The 20,459-nt window shown below is 34.2% G+C and overlaps 1 protein-coding gene across 2 annotated transcripts in view; it reads right to left on the bottom strand.

Annotated features, from left to right (window-relative positions):
* NFIA (nuclear factor I A) overlaps nt 1-20,459 on the bottom strand; it is a 348,065-nt gene that overhangs the window by 326,496 nt on the left and 1,110 nt on the right. For both annotated transcript variants that reach the window (XM_015595051.1, XM_015595052.1), the window contains exon 2: nt 15,438-15,969. In XM_015595051.1, the coding sequence (XP_015450537.1) occupies nt 15,438-15,969 (532 nt within the window). The remainder of the gene's footprint in view (nt 1-15,437; nt 15,970-20,459) is intronic.

Genomic DNA, 20,459 nt, shown 5'->3' with positions numbered 1-20,459 from the left:
ATTAAACAATTTTAGTATAGCTTTAAAAAGAAAAAAATAGTGACATTTACCTCTTCAGTACTAACTAGTGTTTTTGTCATTTAAAGATAATTTATGAGTTTTGTATGAAAATCTACAATATCTGAACAGGTACCTCTCCTTCCTAAGATTCTTATTACCATATAAGCAACTAGCCATACATTGATCTTGACCTGAACCTTATACTTCAGAAATATAAATGGAATTTCAAGAAGATACAGCAAGTTTTCTATTAAACAGTTATAAGATGTCCAAAACCTGGGAAGCACACTGGGAAAATCCCATACTTTATACCACTTTACAGAGTCAGTCTGGTACACTATCCTCTCTTGCAACTTTGAGATCCAATTAGACTATAAGTGAAAAAAATTACATTTTAGTTTTCATTCCCCACCAGAATATTTTTGGTGATTGTTCGCAAAGAAGATGGCAAGAATTTCGTCCCTTTTAGCATTCTATGAAAGCACAAAAGACTTTTCTTGGTCTTTTTAAAGCAAATTAATTTTCATATGATTTTAAAAGTTTTTGTTTTTCATTATGTATTTTTAAGGTTTCAGGGGAAAAAAAGGAGAAAGAAAAGATATTCTGTCAAAATGCTTCCATTATCCTTTGCTGAAACCAGTAGGAGCTTTTAGATACGAAAACGGGGCCAGACGGAAACACTTTATGGGAAAATCTGCAGTGGAACGGTTTTGATAATGAACATGCCTAAAGAAATAAAACCATGAATGCTGTATGTGTTGGGGGAAGAAACTCTTATCTTCAGCTGGGTTCTGTTTCCCTTAGAGAGGCTTATGTTACCTTACAATCAATAGGTCTCCAATTAAACAAAGAAGATTTACATATGCTGGTACATTTTGGAGCTAATGAAATTGGTCTAACAGTTTTAATGAGAGTAAAGCGTTGGATAGGAAGGCAACTTATTAGTTCACCACACATAATGGGGTCCAACTCCTTAATTCTGACTTTTAACTTTTCTACTACTACTCTCTTTGGCCTCCTCCGACTTAGGATACGTAACCATGCCAAAATATACCTTATTCAGTGAGGACAGACATACGAACCTGCAAATATTCTCCAGAGATAAGGATATGATTGACCCATTCCCTGCAGAGCAAGAAAGTATGTGATTCAAAACCAAAAAAAAAAAAAGTATGTCCATCCTGAGAGGGTTCCATTTTAAATCAAGATTATGCTCTTTAAAAATTCGAGAACATGAAACTAAAAATCCTTTATCTCCCCTCCTCGCTAAGTACCTAGCACACAGCTGGTACCTGAGAAGTGACTGTTTGTATAAAGATGATTTCCTCACATAAGCTGGAACAATGGCTATATTACTCTTGTCACTTCCAAATCATCTTTTCTAGGTAAGCAGTTCAGATAAAAGTCAAGACCAGGATCTTAGATGGAAAAACAAATAGCCTGATAATATTCTATAAATAAGTCTAGCACCACCAAACCTTACTTTTCAGAATTATAATTATTTGCATGTCAATAATCCCTTTAGGTTAACATGAAACCAGATTTTGGTAAAGAAACAGAAATCAGTTAGCATGATAGGGTGAGAAGGAAAATTATCCAGCAAAAAAAATATATAGACTTAAATTCAGCCCTGAAATAAACACCCAAACACTATATTATGTTACCTAGTTTTAAAATTTATATTATCAGCTTCTCACATTTTTTTTTGTTTTGTTCAACCCATTTAGTCCCCAGCTCAACAAAGATACTAAGCATATACTAATTGCCAGGCCCTATGGACCTGTAGGGATGCGGGGGTACCCAAAAAATACAATCCAGTCTCTGCTCATAAAGAAATCATGGTCCAATTTAGAAGCTTGGTCATTTTATTATGATGCAGGAAGTGCTAATGGTGAGTACTCTAATATAGTGCTAACAGGATGCTATTGGGATGTAGGGAAGGAGCCCTGAGCCCAATGCGGGGGTGAAAAGAAGGCTTAAGTAATGTGAGCCAATTAAAGGTGGGTGAGGACATTCCAAGTAGAAGGAATAATACAAAGAAAAGAAAAAAGAAAAGAAAAAGGAAAAGAAATATATACACACATATACATATACATATATATACACACATACATACATACATACACACACACACACACACACACACACACACACACATACACGTAAAGTGTGGGTAGAGACTTGTGGAAGACAGGAAGAAAGACAGGGTACTCCTGTATGTTCCAGACATATATCTTTATTTATGTCTTTGCATGTGCTCTCTTCAGTTTCAAAGTTAGTTGTATTCACTGGTTAACTCAATCCAGAAAGATAATTGACTCACTTTAATTATCCCACATTTGTCTAAATACACCCTATCCTTATTTAAATATTGTATCTATTATCTTGATTACAAACAAGAACATTCAGTAATGTACAGCACTGTGAAAGGGGGCTTGTCTGAAGCATGAACCATTCCACTACATTAGCTCCTACAAGTTCTGAAGCCCTATCTCAGACTTCAGCTTCTAGCTCCAAAAGTTCAAGGATTCAAGGCCGATGCATTCATTTATTGAAACATCACCCTGGTGGGAGGCTACAACTGGGGATTCAGTCCAAATTTAAAGATAAGCAACCCATTTTCCAGATGTTGGACTTAGACAATGAGACTATAAAAATGTCCTTCTAAACAATAGATTAAAAAACAGAAAAAAAGGGTGTTATATTGCAGACTCATAATTCCAATTTCTATATGTATAACATAAAATATATAGCATTAAGTGAGGCTGTTTATCGATGTGTTCAGTTTTTTTCTTATTACATGAAAACATGAGAGACTAAAGAAAACTGAATAAGGCCAGATATCTAAAAATGCTATTCAATATTATAAGAAAATAAGACATAGGAGAAGAAAAGAGAGGGAGGGGATGAGTCTAAAGATTAGTAGAAAAAACAGAGATCTTCAAACTTTTAAACTTTCATTATTTGGAATCAAGATACTTAAAAGAAATATCAGGTATAGCTCATCAGGTGAATTCTGATATTTGTATCCATGTGGCTTATTCATCTGAAGACAACATGGTTTTCCCTGGAGGAACTGAACGGCTAACATCCCATGAACTCTATCAAGTTTGCCTCACTTCTCTTACTGACTATAAAACAAAGAAATGTGTCTTGAGTTTCATGAAGTCCCACGTTACTGTAACTAATCCCCAGCCATTTTTATTTACAGTGTTCAGATGAGTTTCTATGACAATCCCATGCCATTCTCAATGTTACACACACATTTTCTGCCTTTTGAAAATAATTACTGAACAAATTATTTGTTCTCTCCATATGAAGAAAAGCACACATATTTAATGGCTGGAGAAGAAATAGACTTCACTTTCAGATTAAACAACAAGCAGATATAACAGAACAAAAAAATTTCAATATATAATGTTTGGGACCACCAGACTGCTGTTGGTGTCGTTGTTGGAATTTCATTTATTAGATATGCGAAAGTTCTTCTCTTTCCTATCACCATCTGTACACACTTTCCTAAAAGAGCCTCACACCTGAACCGTTAACACACAAACACTCGCACGTACAGGACCTCTTCCATGCTTTCTGTTTGAATGCATATCTGTATCTGTTTTCTTTTAACGAGAGAAAGAAAGACAAAGCAGCTTGAGATCTTGGACAATTTAAAATCCACTTCAGTATAAAAGTCTCAAGACTGCTAACTTTCTTCAGAGATGGAGCAAAATAGAGAATTTAGGTTATGCTACTAGGACTTGGCTATGTTTTAAGAACTACTACCAACTGCCAAATGAATTCACCACAGCTTGCTCTCCAAGGCCTTCCCTTTCCTTACTGTTTTTCACTCCCTCATTCTCCTGCTGTTTAGTTTTCCTATAACTCTGTTTTATACTTCAGCATTACTAGAAAGATGTCCTTAAAAAACAGAACTTTTTTTGTGCACCACCAGCTTTCTTTAGAGAAAACACGTTTCAGTGAACTATACAGTAATAGAAACCACCTGTGCCCTGTCCCGTGCCTGCTTGGATGTTCCTCCCATTTACATGGATATTTCTGACATAAGAAAATAAAAATTTAACACTTAGTAGAAGTATCATCACATGATAGAATTCCTAAACATACACCAATTGCACAGTAAAAGAGGCGATTTCAGCAACTGGTTCTGCAAATGTTTAAAACTTCATATTGGCTATTAGTTGGAAGGATCCTAATTTTAAAACATCAAAAGCTTTTAAATCTAATTTCTCAAGAAATTACATCTGAGATAGCATCAACTCATCGCATAGTATTTTCTTTAGTTTTGTATCATTGGCACCTAGCACAGTGTTTAATAGATAGTAAATGCTCAAAACATGTTTGCTGAACCAAGTTGCCAATGACATGGTGGAATTTGTCAATAAATGCAACCAAAAATAGATCCCCTATGCCAACCCCAAACAAAAAGCATCCACCTTTATGCAAATGGTAATAGCATGCTATAACTGCTCTTCAATTTATACAAGAATTTTCTATCTCCAGAGCTCCTGGGATGCATGGACTTAAGTTTCATTTTCCTCCCCTGTAAAATGAAGGTTTTCTCTAAGTTTCCTCCAAAGTGTGAAACTTTGAATCTATTGACAAACTAGAAAAAGCTCTAGTTTCTCACTTCATTTTAAACTTCAAAGGAAACAATGGCTTTAGTACAATTATGTACTCCCAGAGAACACTGTTGATCCCATCCATAAACTCTGAGGCAGAGCTTAGAGAGCTTGATATATTGAGAAACACCTCAGAGAGTACAAACAAGCGACAGAAGCGTCTGAGCTAGTTAGCAGCCGTAACAACTTACTAACCATGTACCATGGACACTTTACTCAACCTCTTTGCTTACTCATCTATATAAAGGAAACTGTAAAAGCTCTTTTACCTAAAATTTAAGGTTTACATGAAGAGCTAATAAAATAATGTATAAGAAAAGCCAATTTAAGTATTATAGAAGTTAACACAAATCTGAGGTCTGACGGACCTGGCTTTAAATCTGGCCGTGCCACTTACTATTACTGGCAAGACTTTGAGTGAATTACTAACACTCTGAACCTCTACTTCCTGAATAACAAGGAGTAATCCACAACAAAAGTCATTTAAGATTTCTACTCACCCCACCACCCCACACAAAAAATTTTCCAAAACTTGGAGAAGTTCAAAAGGAAAACAAAATAGAAACAAAGAAACTCACACAAAATCAAAGAAATCTGTATCTACAATTCAGAAAACATAGAAAACCAACAAAGTTGATCCTAAGAAATAGCACCCAAATATATAAACTCCTTGAATTAGACCAAGTGTTTAAAGAGTCTGTAATAGCATGCTCTAATACAAAGCCAAATGTACTATCACAGCTCTGTCCTCACTTTTAAATAAGGTGATTGATAGGAAAGGCCAAAAATGTGAATTTCGAAATGTGAATTTATATTCCTCTCCAATCTATGTTTCCTTCCAATACTGCTGTCTCATGACATGTCTCATGACTTATTCAGCATCACCCCCACCCCAGCACCTCTGAAGCTCAATTGCAAATAAAGTAAAAAGGCATGCATAATCAGTCTTTATATAGCAAAATTGAAAATGTCTCTCTTTGAAGAATTACAAAGCTTTCTGTCTGAAACCTCTGACCTTTCTAGAGAAATCAGAGTCACTGTAGTTTAAAAATGTAGGTGGTTAAAGTACAAAGGATTACATTTATTCATTTTGCATGTTTGCTGTCTTTTCTGAGATGAGGGGCAAATATCTTTAGAACAATTAGTTCTTCAACCCTAACATTTCAGATTGCAATATCCTCATTCTCCAAAGAACTGTATACATCCTGGGCTCAATGAGATGGCACTTTTCCGTTAATCTCTTTTCCTCCTCCATTTCACAGAAAATCTAAAAAACATGAATCCCAGACTTTAAAAAAAAAAAAAAAAACAAGACTTTGTCTATACCCTGAATGAGCCTAGAAAATAATAAAAATTTATTTGAATCTTCTTAAAAACCCCTGTAATTCTTGATTGGCTAGGGAAAGGGAGGGACTTCAAGAAGTAAATTTAAAAATAAAATGAATTCTTAATAAAAGTCCTTGCCACATATTAAAAGGCCATACAATAAAAGTATTGCAATGACTATCTTTTGCTGACAGGTACATACAATAGTTAGCTGTTGAACAGCATGGAGTTACAAAGACTTCATACTCAAAAGTTACTTGAAATTACTTTCCAAAACAGAACCTCTACCATTTAAAAGGGAAGAGAAAACCAACTAAATGAATCAATCAGACACTTTAGTAACTTAGTAATGTTTATATAATATGCATCTATGCAAAAATCTTGCCACAGTCATACAAAGATGTGGATCATCTTTTGCCAAATTCTTATCCAGAATCTTTGCTTCATCTTCAATGTTTGTAACCCACTTATCTTTAACTTCCAATTACTTAATGCTAAAAATATATTCTCAGATACACTTTTCCATCAACATTTTTAATATCTAATATTATTTGTGAATTGTACTCCACAAAAAAAATTTACAATTTTCATTGCTAATTTGCTATTATATCTGAGCCCAGACAGCTCTGTGTACACTACAAAGGTTTACATGCACATACACAATTATCTTAATCGTCATTCTATAGTAAGCTCTTTAAGCATCTCCATTTCTCATTCATTTGTAATATTTAAAAATGCCACGAAGAAGGGCTTGATATCATCCCAACCCTAAAATCCATCTGTCCATTGCCCTCCTTTGACTTTACGCCTTCTGCAGCCAAAATTTTCACAAAAGTTGATGAGCATTTGTCAACCTAAGAACCTGTAATGTCAGCTCCTTTGAAAAGCAATGGAATATTTCACAGTGACAACGATGGGACCCTGTACGTACAATATTCATTTAATTTAAGAGCTTAAAATTAGATAACTGATCTCTTTGAGATGAAAATACAGAATTCTAAATGCTTCCAACACGGGAAGAGGGAAGAAGCTAGCACATAAGACAGACAGATAGTTCCTAGTTTCCCATATTAAGTAACATGTCTCTAATTTCAAAAATTAAATGAAAATTGATATTGTAGCACCACAGTTCCTATTATCCACTGACAAATACCTTTCCTTACCAGAAAATTACAACCCAGATCAAGCTATATGACTCACCACAGATACCTCTTCCCCACCGGCGTGAACATGTTGCACTACCCAATCACGGCTGGCAAAATTACAAAAGGAAATAAAATCGCCTAAACCATAGCAACAAAGACAACAGCCCGACAATGGCAGATGCTACACAGACATACATACAAAATTTTAAATAGTATTCACCTTTTAAATGTTTTATTGTTACTTTTATTTCATCTCACTTTTTAAACCCATAGAGCATTTTTAAAAATCCATTAAAATATGTCTATGACTCTGTATGACCCAAAAACTGTTTTATGTCTGGAAACTACAGGTTATTTGAGACCATCATAAACCTTTACCAGAAAACATCATAAGGCAGGCAGTCTGGAACTAGATGAAGAAGACAACAGGTATATGAGTCTTATTTCTTTATTCAATTCTTTTTTGTCTCCAATTTAATCACTTTTATTCATACACCTAAAATTTCCCCTTCCAGGATAACTGATACTCAACAACCCTAACTTAAGATTTATTAGCATTTCTAAAAAACTTAAAGAGAAAGTTACATTTCTATTTCACTCAACATAAGTTCCAGTTTGGCAACTTGCTTTTTAAATAAACCCTAGAAGAATTAATATATAAAATGAATTAACGTAGTATAAATTATATTTTGTTAGTCTTTTTTTTTCTATTTACAAATATAAATTCATGTTAAACGAGGCTTTGAGTTTTTGCACTGAAATCATTAAGAGCTAATCTTGCCTAAGTTTAAAGAAATAAAAATAAGGGTATTAAATAAATCTGTCAATAAATCAGTCATTTAAGAACATTAAGATGAAGCTACCTTCATCCCTACTTTCATTTTTTTCCTTTCTATTTTAAATTACAAAAACTTTTTAACTAAAAAAACTCCATTTTTTTCCTTCTTTTTAATAATTATACATAAGGCCATAATCAAAGAATTATTTCGAAGCAAAGTAAATTTAAATTTTTAAAATCTAATTAAAGGAAGTTAGAAAGATGTATCTCGTGCATAGAAGAAAATATGTTTTTTTAAAAAAACTACCTAGTACAAACTATTACGTGAAACTTTGATCTTTAAAATAAGGTTTGCTTTAATTTTCAATGGCTTCTCAAAGCATCTAGAACCAATTCATCTAACTTTATCTTATCAAAATGTTAAAATAAAAATTTCTTACATCTGTGTCATAATACTTCTATTCACTAAACTTGGACAATCTAAAAAATAAGAAAGAACAAGTCATTCCAGGTTTTCACCCCAACACTGACAAGCACGAGGCCATTTTTCCCTCTCCTAACAGAGTGTGGCCTCATTCTATTAGCTAAGGACTGAACTCCACAGTAAAATATCTCCGTGGGAAGTGTTCGGATTTTGACTTTTTATTTCCTCTTTGATTCAAGGTAGGTGTGTGATGCCATTTAAATGACATCCAACCCCAAACAACAGGATAGAAAGAGGGATGTAGAATGGATCTAAATTTTATTTTTAAGAGCAAAGGAGTTAGAATCAGAAGGCCTGAGTTTAATCCTGCTCTGCACAAGTGACTTTGCCACTCTGAGACTTTATTTTCACTTATCCAAATGGAGGGTGTATTACTTATTCACAATACTGTTATGAAGTTGAAAACAAGAAGAAAAAAGAAATGTACAACACGGCAAAACTTAGTATACTGCCTGCTGTGAAACAAATAATAAAAGTCATTTGCCTTCCTCCCTTTCTTACTTCCTTTTTTCCATCCATCTCCTTTTCTCAACTCTCAATTGATGGAGATCCAAAATATTTGCCACTAGAAGGCATGTAAAAGACATGAAGAGAAATAAGTTTAAAGTTTGCAAAGACATTAGCTATTTCGCTTCAGCCTCTGGGTATTATGATCATCCTAATCATTTCTGGGTTTGGGATTAGCAATGTACTACATGTTAAATAAGTCCAACACTCACCAAAATACGTAACTCAAATGAACTGCTTTTAATTCTATCTTATTTTGCTTCTTTCTCAAACAGAATGGCAAAAATATCCTCTGCAAAAGAGTTGCCGCAATTTGTTATTTGTAGACTTATTTCTTTGCCTCACAAGCCATGTTTATTTCATTAGAATGAGAAGACTAATTGTGTTAGATAAAATATACTGTCATCCTGTGGAATTATCATAACAAAACATAAAGCATCATTTTCTAATATTCTGGGGAAAATCTAGGGGAAAAAAATCATTTCTGTCTTAGTAGCGGCTAGAGAATTCTGGTAAGTTCAGGGAAACTATAGTTTGGATCACTAATTTGTATTTTACAGTTGCCTTAGTGGAAGACAGCCAAAAAGTTGACAACGCTGTAAGCTGTCACCTTAAATGGCAGAATGGTAATAATAATAAACATCTCAATAGCCCCTTTTCAAGTTTATGTGTGTCACAGTATCCCTAACTGGACCCTAAGTGCTAAAAAGAATTTTTGTGAAACTTCTCTTTCTAAAAATCTGAATAGAAACTCCGAAAGCCCCAAAAAGTCTTTCAGTCTAAAACAAACTATGCAAAAAATTGTAGAGAGGTAGATTATAAAATTCTCCACTTGATATCTTGCTGCTCGGGATCCTCTTACAGTCATTACTTAAACCAAAACACTTTTCAGAGCATCTCCATTTGCGATTAAGTTCACAGTTTTATGTTTCTCTTAACAAAGCGTACCAGTTCATTCATTCTCTTCCTCCTCCTCCTGACTTCTTCCTTCCCCTTACCCCACCTCCCAAGGATTTACAATTTATAATATATTTAAAAGCAAGGTCTAATCTCTAAATAGCCATGGAAAAATTACTGCTGAAATGATAATAAACCAGTGTTTAGCACATCCACTGCATTCAATCTGTATTTTGTTTTTTTTTTTCCCCTATTCTAATCCTCAAAATTGTTTTCAATAATCTATATTAACATTTGTGAGCAATTAGAATTGTTGTTGCTTCCGTGAAAGTTTTTTAAAGCCGACAGGCTGTTCTGAGTGTTCTGGAAGCAGCTTGAGGCCTTAACCAAGTGAAACACCCAGTCCTACTGTGTACAGCAATGACCACAACAAAGGCTGTGGTTTCTCCCACACTAGCCCTAAATAGGTTTAAATTAATGCTATTCATCACTGGGTGGAAAAGAAGACAAGGCAAATCCAAGCCAGCAGCATTGAGAAATTTCTTACCAACACTCAAACCTCTTAGCCATAAATGAGCTGACCTCCTCCGTTCATAGGTTTACTCCAGAACAACTCTTTCTCCTATTCCCTGCCTTTGAATTTCCATCTTTTTCACTACATTAAAGATAAAGGATATTGTTACTAAATTCTAAATAAAAGGTATTGTTACTATCCTCAAGTCACACAGAAAAGACTTAAGGATATAAAGCGATATGTAGCTCAAGTTTGTTGTTAGTGCTATGTCCTTTAAAGAAATGAAAGACAAAAAGGTAAACAAAATTTTCTAAAACTGTTTCTATATACCAATAATTTATAGGAGATCTATCAGCCACAAAATCCATCACGAGTTTCATACAAAGTTAGAGTTAGAATTTGAGATAGGATGGAACTTATTCTATTAATTTTAAATATCACTGTATATTATTAGTCTTCTTTTTCCAAACACAGTTTATTATTATAAATCACAAGAACTAACTGCACAGCTTCTACCAAGGAGTTTATTAAGGTACTGAAGAAGTTTAATTACATAATGTCTAGTCCTACACTTGAGCGTAAACACATACATACACACATACACCTGCTAAAAAAAAATATTGAATATATTTTAGATATGCAATACTGCCACAAACTAATGTGATTAAGTTACCTAAAAATTAAGAAATTATCATAATTTGGCATAAAATTATAAACTGTAACAATCTAACATCGTTCACCTAAAAATTCCTACAATAATCATGCTATATACACTGATAACTTTATGTATATAGTTACTGTGTATTTAAAGAACCAGCTTTAAAAATATATATATCATTCCCACTGCTCTAAACAGCACTCTGAGTGCAGCCTGGATGTGCACACACATGCACACGAAGCACACACACGCTCATACACAGACACTCCTAATCTTACACCTGCTCTGAAGCAGTAGGAAGTGAATTCTCAATCTGTCAACATGACCATCTGGTCTATCTGCATATCACGGCTTTCTCTATTACTATATGAAGGAATGGTAATCATGAAGCCAAAATAAAACTAAAATGCACCTGAATGGGAGTCTGTCTCTCTCTTTGTTGAAATGGAATAATACATGACTATCAGAGCAAAACTAGAAGTAATGTAAATAATTTTAAATGAGCTTTCATGCCAGCATAATTAAGTGAACAATATGGTACAGGTGTTGTGGTAATCAGTAAGACTACCATACAGGTTTACAGGACAGATACCAGATTTCCGAAGCACTGCAACAGCTCTTTCAGTGAGTGACAGGAACTTTGCTATTCCTAGTCCAAGCAAAACTAAGTAAAAGTAGTAACAGGTAGCATGGTAGCAATACGTAATCAGTATTTATTGTACTAAAACACTACTGTGCAAAAATGTTCACTTCTACAACTTAAAACTAACAAGTACTTGTGCTACCATTAGGACAAATTCAATTTGTTCTGTCACTTGCTAATTAACAATTACAGCAATTGTCTGACAAATTTCAGTCACTTAGTAGTCTTTCAAAGTGAATTTTAAGACCGCTAAAAATAACTTCTGATCTTTGAAAATTCCTCATCTGCAAAAAGTGAAGATGTTCATTGTGCCATAGCTTTTGAGCCTAATGCTACTTGAAAATTAGCAAAGGCCTTAGTTGAATTAAACGTAATTCTATTTGTTTAATTTTAGTTTTTAAACTTCTCCACACAGCTGCCTCGGAGCTTCCATTCTACCCCGCAGCAGGTAATAAATATCAAAAATAAATTGTGACAGTCATCCTATGGCCTACATACAGTAACCTATCTCTAAGACTCTTAAAAAGTCTAACCTCTCACAAAATTTAACTAACTCAACTAAAAACCTTTCTAGATTCTCATTACATTACCAGAAGTTATACAGAAGCAGTTTAAAAAAAAAAAAAAAACTCTCCAGAAAGTTCTCGGTTGAGTGCCTACTAATGAACAAAGGTTAACTTTATCTAAAAGGTCAAATGCCTGGTGGCTAAGGTTATGACCTTAACAACTTAAATTGTGACCTTGCCACGTGCCGGGTATATTGTAGATTCTGATACAGATCATCTGGTAAAGACTGGTCATAAATTAGCTTTACTGTTACACGCCCACGAAGAAAACCATTTGCCACAATAACATAATATCTCCAAGTTTTCATATGATACATAAGAAAGACAACTCAAATAGAGACCAAACTAAGGGCATAAAATGATTTTACTCTTTTATACTTTTAACGAGATGAAATTCTCAGGCTTATAGAATCACTGATTTCATTACACTTGTTACTGTTTATCAGCCACAAAATTCACATGGTTATAATGCCGCTGGATTTAGAGGGAAAAAAATGGAATGTAGTTTATGTATTATATTTTAGCATCTCACTACATCTTAAATCACTTCTACTTTCAAAAAATGATTGATTCTGCATTAACTTCCAGCATTTACATGTGTGTTCCAAGATTTCAACTTCCTATCAAAGAGGCCGAGGCATAAAGCGATAAAATGCTGTACGCATTTTTAGAAGGAAAAAAAGATCTCATTTTGGTAGCCACCTAGGGGAAAAATAAGATTTTTTGGGAAGAAAAAAACATAATATTTTAAAAGAAAGAGAGAGAGAGAAAAGAAACATACTATAGGTGAAAAGGCCACAATGGTTTTGGCATGTTTCTTGAAGCACGTTTCAGAGTCTCTGCCTCCTGCCAATACTGGCAAGTTCTCAAAACTTTTAAGGAGGTAAAAACATTGTTTAGTGTTTACAAATCTTCAGTATTATAACAGATGCTTGTCAAATCAGTTGTATGTAAGTTGACCGATCTACCTCATATTTGTATTGGCAGCTTCTCTTCCACAAATAACAGGTCTCTAAATCTCTGTATTCAAACTTGAAATATCTTCAGACAAAAGGCTCCTAATATTTTCTTTTGCAATCGTCCTGTTGCGCGCACAGAGAAGCAGCCATCACTGCGCTTCGGTAAAAGCCAATGGCCTAACACTTGGCTGGTGTTCAGGCTTAACAAGGGATTCTGGGATACACCAGGAAAACCAAACCAAAGGTAGTCTGATCCATGTTGCTGTCAATAAATCTTTCATAAGCAATAAGGATGCTAACTCTCCTAAGCAACCTTCTACACGTCATTTTGCCAACATAACCCTTCGGGTACTGAAAAAAACAGCAACTGCAAGCTCAAGGATTTGGAACAAGAGCACAGTAACAACAACAACAACAACAACGAAAGGGAATACATGTAACAGCAATAGCTAGAAAGGTTACATCTCTTTAAATCTAAGGTAAATGTTCACGTCTAAAACTTAGAACAGATGCTGCTCATACTGATAAAAACATATTATATTTCATTTTGATGTTACCCTGTAAAGAAACACAAACAATGATATGCTTCACCTGTTGACACCCTCAATTTTCAATTAGAGCATTTATTATAATTTATAAAGCATTTGTTATAATTTATAAATTGTTGACTTTTCTAAATACTGAAAAGATTAAACATAAGATTTTAAAGAGGGCTCTTTGAAAGCATTTTTTTTTTTTGCACCTTGCCTTTCCCTATCAGAATCTCCACTTACACGTGCAAATAAATTTTTAAGAATTTTAACTTTGCTTATTCAACAGGAAAAAAAAAAACAAAATAAGAACAATAGGATGGAAAGGGGGTTAAGAGGAGGCTACTTTTCCTGTTTAGGGGCCATGTGAAAGGTGTTGCTTTTTTCATTTTCACCAACCAGAACTGTGTAAAGCAACAGGCACTTCTTATAATTAAGTATACATTTTCAGAAACCCAAATATTTGAAACACTTACAGATCACATCCTCTAAAATACGCATCTATCCCCTGCCAACAGAATGCAAATGATGATGCGACATGCTTGCAAAGTTAATTTCTCCAGTTTCTTATGTAAGGACAGATGGATAACAAAAGTTCTCTTTCTAAAACATATATTGAGAAAAATAATAGAGATTAGGATTTCCGCTGAGTTCTTTAAAAAACAGCTCACATTTTGAGAATTAAAAATGTTTTGGCAAAACAGTACAGTGTTGATTTTACAGGTACTATCTTTCTCCTTTGTGAAAAAATACATAATTACATGAACCCCAAAACAATCTACTGGTAGGATTCTACAACCTTCCTTCTCCCATCTGACCCAAGTAACTGCCATGAAGATAATCTAGCAAGACCAATATGTACCTATAAAAAGTCAACAAGTCACACTAGACCTGAGCTTTCACATAACACAATGAGCCTTTTGTCTAAAACAAGACGAAAGGAACAAAGTAAAAAATGCATTATTTTATCCAATCCTCAATAGTTTTATCCTGAATGCTACCTGAAATGCTGTAATGTGCACAGATAAAACATGTCTTGAAAACAGCCTGGCAACAATAAATAATTTTATTACGAATCAAAGCAACTCACTAAATCAATTATCAATACCAATTTTTCAATGCACTCATACACTATACAGGTTTGTTACTTTTAAGGTTAACCTCTCCATCAGTTACTTAAAGAGCTAGTTTGCTTTTTCCCTTAGCTTATCTCAGACAACACTAAAAGTTCCTAAATACAAAGCTACTAAGTTAACGTATTAATGTAATTCTTTTCTCCTTCATAAACTATCAGCAATTTGATAGTAATCTTACCTCCAGCCTCTTAATTAGCAAGAGGTTCAAGAGGCCCCAGTAGGTTAAAAACACTCCCTGAAGAAAGGCCGCTAAAAATATTACCTCACTACCAAACTAAATGCTTTTCAAGTAGATCACTTGCCAGTTAAAATATACTCTTTGTTACAAGGGTTTTTATGAGGCTTCTCTCACCCAACATCAAAAAATGTGATTTAAACATATCGCATAACTGACTACCCAACACCTTTGATGATACTACTTGCCAAAAGAACTGAACTTAGTGATAATTCTTTCAAAGCTATGCTTTTTCACCCAAACGAAGATGACACCTCAGACAATGGGGATTCTGGCCATTCTGACTTTGGCCCACCTTTGAAACCGCACTGTCTGTAAATACATGGCCTACAACTTAGGGTGTTCAGGAATGGCATATACAGAGGTCATCAGGAAAGAAATACACACAAGAAAGTGGAACAACTTCTCACCATTGCACTTACCTGCTGCATGCACAAAGTATGCCAAATATAAATCGAGTTCCTTAACAGAAACCCCTATGTGATGGGGCTGGACACAGAGCCCTGGATTAGAGCACTGCGGGGACTTTACAAGGCGCTCGCCATCAGTACTTTCGAGCGGAATACCTTTAAATAAAATCACCATAACCAGGTCCAACCTCCAGACTTTATCTGCCTGGCGGAGGCAGTCAATTCTTCGCATCTTGCCTTTCTGGTCTGGGTTGGAAAGAACACAACATGGAGGCTTTTTCCCTGTAACTGTAAGCACAAAATCCTCTCGGTACTCAGGTCGGATATCTTTCCGTAACTTGGCCAGAAGTCGAGATGCCCACTTCTGCTTGACCTCTGGTTTTTCACTTAGCAACTCATCCTTCACAGCTCTCTCTTCTTCTTTTGACATACGCTTTTCATGTTTTTTGAAATATTTTCGTTTTCGGGCCTGCAGATTGAACCATGTGTAGGCGAAGGCTCGGACGTGGGGCAGAAGTGCTTCAATGAAAGGATGAAATTCATCCTAGGGAAATGAATAAAAACATAAATATGAATAGACTGAAAACAAAAGGAAACAACTTTTTTCAGATGATCTCCTTAAATATATATATATATACATATCTTTATTTCACTTGAAATTTGGTTCAAGCATTATATTACCAAAATCATATATAGGATCCCTATAGAAAGCCCGAGAAGGGTGAAGGTGGGGGGCGGGGTGGAGAAAAAAAAAAACAAACACCAGTATCATTTCTCACAACTAAAAGAAGAAAATTAAAAAATATTTTAGCATGTTCACCAAAGTGCCCAGATTCAATGGTCAGGCCTCAGTCTCTCATCCTTTAGATAGTTAAGTGAAATTTATTAAAATGCTTATAACAATATATAATCTTAACCCTATTTCAAGGAAGGCATATCTAATTTTGCTCCAGCCTTGACCTCACTACTTGTAGTACAGCCAGGGCTCGGCCGCCAGATTGGCAAACCCTAAACATTCAGATGCCAGTCAATGTTTATGAAAGTCTAGGAGCAAAAATCATCTCTGCAATCAATGAAAATAAAGACTTTCCCTCTAAAAACATTGCATGTAAACTCTGATGTTTCTTAGTCATTTTGGTAACATCTTAATTCCCTTTTAAGTATTACGATTGCACGTAATTTTTTTTTTTTTTTTGTCAAAAACCTAGATCATTATGGCAGGGACCATAAAGAAGAGATAAATCTAATATTCATCAGACTAAAATATCTATGCCCAAGACATAATTGCTGATACTATAGCAATGAAACAAAAAGGGGGAAAAAAGAAAAAAAACAAAAAGTACATGCCAGATAGTAAACAGAATGTGTCACTGTGACAATAGTGATGCAACTAAATACATTTAATTTACTGATATGATTGTGAAATGCCTTCAGTAATGATCATCCCTAAAAAAAAAGAATTATTTAATTTTTGAAAATAATATTTCAGGCTTTTTCCCAGAGGAAAACAGAGAACCTGGTATATACAAAGATTACAAGACTCTAGGAAAACCTTCATGGTTGCCTCTTAAAATTCAAGTAATTTGGAAATAATATTGAATTTAAAATATTAAAATTTTTCCTACTGTTTTATTAAAATTTTTTATTCTTTTGCTTGACATTTTCTTAGTAAATATAAAAATAAAATTAAAGAAAAATTAACAGCAACCTCCACAAAGCTATCTGAGTACATTTAACTTTTGATTAACCAACCCACACTAATCTTACATAACTTCTCTCCGCCGCACAACACCCCCCAAAAGATCAATTATTTACTTTCAAATAAAGGAGGATAAGAAAATCAGAGGTAGTTGATGACTTTCTTAGAAGGGTGTGCGACAGACAAATATAAAACACACTCTTTTTCAGTTCTTAATATCCATGTAAATATACACTTTAGAGACAAAATTGTGATATTCAAAATATTATTACTATTAAAGCAATTATTAAATTTTTAAATGTTCAAATGTAAACTTAGTGGTTAAAATTGATTAAATATTTTAACAATGAAGTCTGTTAAAATATTGTAAATTATAACCAATCATCTAAATACTACGTATGACAATTTTTTAAAGTATAAATTAATATGATACATAATAAATCATTTCAATTATTGACATTTATTTTTTTCTTCTCTAAACAAATTTCAGGCTTTGTATTTCAAGTTTAGCTTTGAAAACTGCTCTTTTTCAATAAAATAATCCAAAAGAAAAGTCAGCTTTTATAACATGTGAGCATTCTTTAAGTGGAGAGGAAACAGAGAAAAATACAAGAATTATATTATTCTTTACCAAAAACCATTAGCATTTTTAAATTTCTGATGTTTGAGAATCTTTCTTACTGCCATACTGGAGAAGAGAGAAATTGGGGGGCAGGGGGGTAGTATTTTTCAAGTCACAGTTTATCTAATAAGGTACACGCCAAACCGCAAAGCATTTAAACATTACTAAATTCTGAGCTCATCCTTGAAATGCTCTAAAATACATAAATTTTGGGTTTGAAACAGTCCTTCACACTGACTGATTTTCTTATATACACAGGACATGCTAGGGACCAAAGCTGTATGGTATTATGCAAAGAACTCCTGGGGTCTACCTTAACTACAAAGTGAGCTTTCACCAAAAGGATTTCATTTTAAAATCTCAGCCCTATTTTCTAATGCAGAGAATAACTTAGTTCCAAACAATTCATATTTATGTTAAAACGTTATCTTATTAAAAAGCTTTATTAATAAACATTTTAAATAAACATTCTAATATGCATTTAAATAAACATTCTAATATGCTTGAAGATACTCCCAATATCCTTCTCAGAGAATTGCAGACTGCATTCATTCGTGTTCAAAAGGATTTTGTTTACCTGCCAACCAAATGCCCATATATCTCAGCATAAAAATCTTTAAATGAGGCCAACTACGTCAACTAATTATTAAGAATAATCTAAGTCCCCAATTTTGCATCAGAAGTATTTACAACTTATTACTCCCCAAAGGTTTCAAGGCTGTGCCAATAAAAGAGCACAATATTTTGTATAACTTTACTCACGTGCACAATTAAAGTGCTAGCTATCTTTCTCAACTGACAATTAGAAATATTCCAGAACATCAAAACTAAAGAATATCATTAGCTTGTGGGAAATGTCCTGGCATAGTATATATTAGTTTAAAAAAAAAAAAAAAGCAGTATGCCTTTACAAATCTTGTTGCTGCACATACAGTCATAAGCTACGTAATATTTCAAAATATTCACGAGAAAACAAAGAATATTTTTTACATATGTACTCGGTGAGAGAGTTACAGCCACCAATAAAAACAAACCTGAAAACCTGTTTCAAAAGTGGTATGACTTCGAATCAACACCTAAAACGTTGATCTGTTTGTAAGTAAGCCAAGTTTAAGAACCACTGAATGCTGATATGCCTGGAACTACTTCTCAAAGGTTCACCTATAAATTTCTACTGTGTTATCATTCTATGGCCAGGTACATGATTTGGTTATGATATGCCTATATGGATTAAAATAAGATATCTGGCATTTTCCTGGTTAAGTTTTTTTAAATTGCATACACATATATGAAGTTTATTCCTTCATTTAGAGCACTTTTATCACTGTGCTTAGTGGACTTTCTTTAACGACCAATAAACTACCTAAGTTTTTCTTTTAAAAACTGGCTCTAAAGCTCTATAAATATTCCAGCAAATTAAATAAATTGTAAGTCAATTTTTAAAAGAAGAACTCATAAAATATATGGCCCTCATTCACTATTTAGTGTATATTTTCTTCACAAACTGTTACACTAAGTAAGCGTTTCTCTTAGTGGTATTTCCAGATGAAGGCCTAGTGAATATATCAATCGCACTGCCAAACATGTCTTTAAAAAACAAACAACTTTTTTAACGTGATAATAGTTCAAGAACCAAGAGAATCCAACTTTGTGAAATACCTGACATGTATGCCCTTGGCCTGCATGGATACACAGGTATCCTCCTATATGTACCATCCCAAAATATAAATTTTTCTTTTGAGAGCTCACTTGAGAAGATGCTAATGTATCCTACTACTGCAGCACAGTGGTATTATCTACAAGTTGTATGTGTTGCAAACTTTTGCCAGCTAGAACTTCAGCCTTTGAATCTCAGCATTTTCACTGTAGTGGTAACTCATTCAAATTATCTTACACTTTGCAACTTATCCATATGCAATTGTGAACCTTGCCAGAGTGGTTGGAAAAGTTTCATTCCAACTTCCACAAGTTACTAAAATAGGAACTTTGGAAGTTTGTTAGGGAAAAATTTTTTTAAATTTTGCAATAACTAAAAGCAACTGCTATCTATTATTAATGTTAGGCCTAAATCCCAAACAGACCATTTCAACATAAAAGATACATTCAAGAGTCTTCTGAGGTCAAACAGTCGGTATTTTTACTGTTAGATATTGCAATAAGGGATGTCATGTGGGAAATAAATCCAGAATCTAGAGAGGAGAGAAAAAAACTACTGATACTTTTTAACCTTGTAGAAAGTATTCCGATTAAACCGTTATCTCCTGCTAAATGAAGGCAAGAGGTGGCAGCAGGTTTTTTTAAGGGAGTGGTGAATAAACATTTTATATGAAGCATACAACTCATGTAGGTGATTAATGGTCAGATCTCAACGTAGCATAACAGTATGAAGGTTCACACTTTTTTCCCTTTCAATTTTTTTTTTTTTTTTTTTTTTTTTTTTTTTTTTTTGCGCAAAATCACTTTGACTTTATGCCTTTTAGTCAAAGAAAATAAATAATATATTCAAAAGAGACCAGATTTGGAGCCGTGAAGTAGCAATATTTTGCCTGGGGGTGGTGCAGACTAGAGAGGGATGGAAAGGGAGGGCATGGAAAGGAGGGGCAGGGGAGCGAGAGAGACCCACGCTCCGAGTTGAGTCGGAGGGAAAAGTTGCCCCCGTCCTGCGAGCGGAGCGGCCCGAGTCGCGCTGCGGTGGCGGGAGGCGGCGGCGGCG

The sequence above is a fragment of the Pteropus alecto genome, unplaced genomic scaffold, assembly GCF_000325575.1.
Source record: "Pteropus alecto unplaced genomic scaffold, ASM32557v1 scaffold25, whole genome shotgun sequence".
Lineage (NCBI taxonomy): Eukaryota > Metazoa > Chordata > Mammalia > Chiroptera > Pteropodidae > Pteropus > Pteropus alecto.
This window is presented reverse-complemented; position numbering and strand designations above follow the sequence as displayed.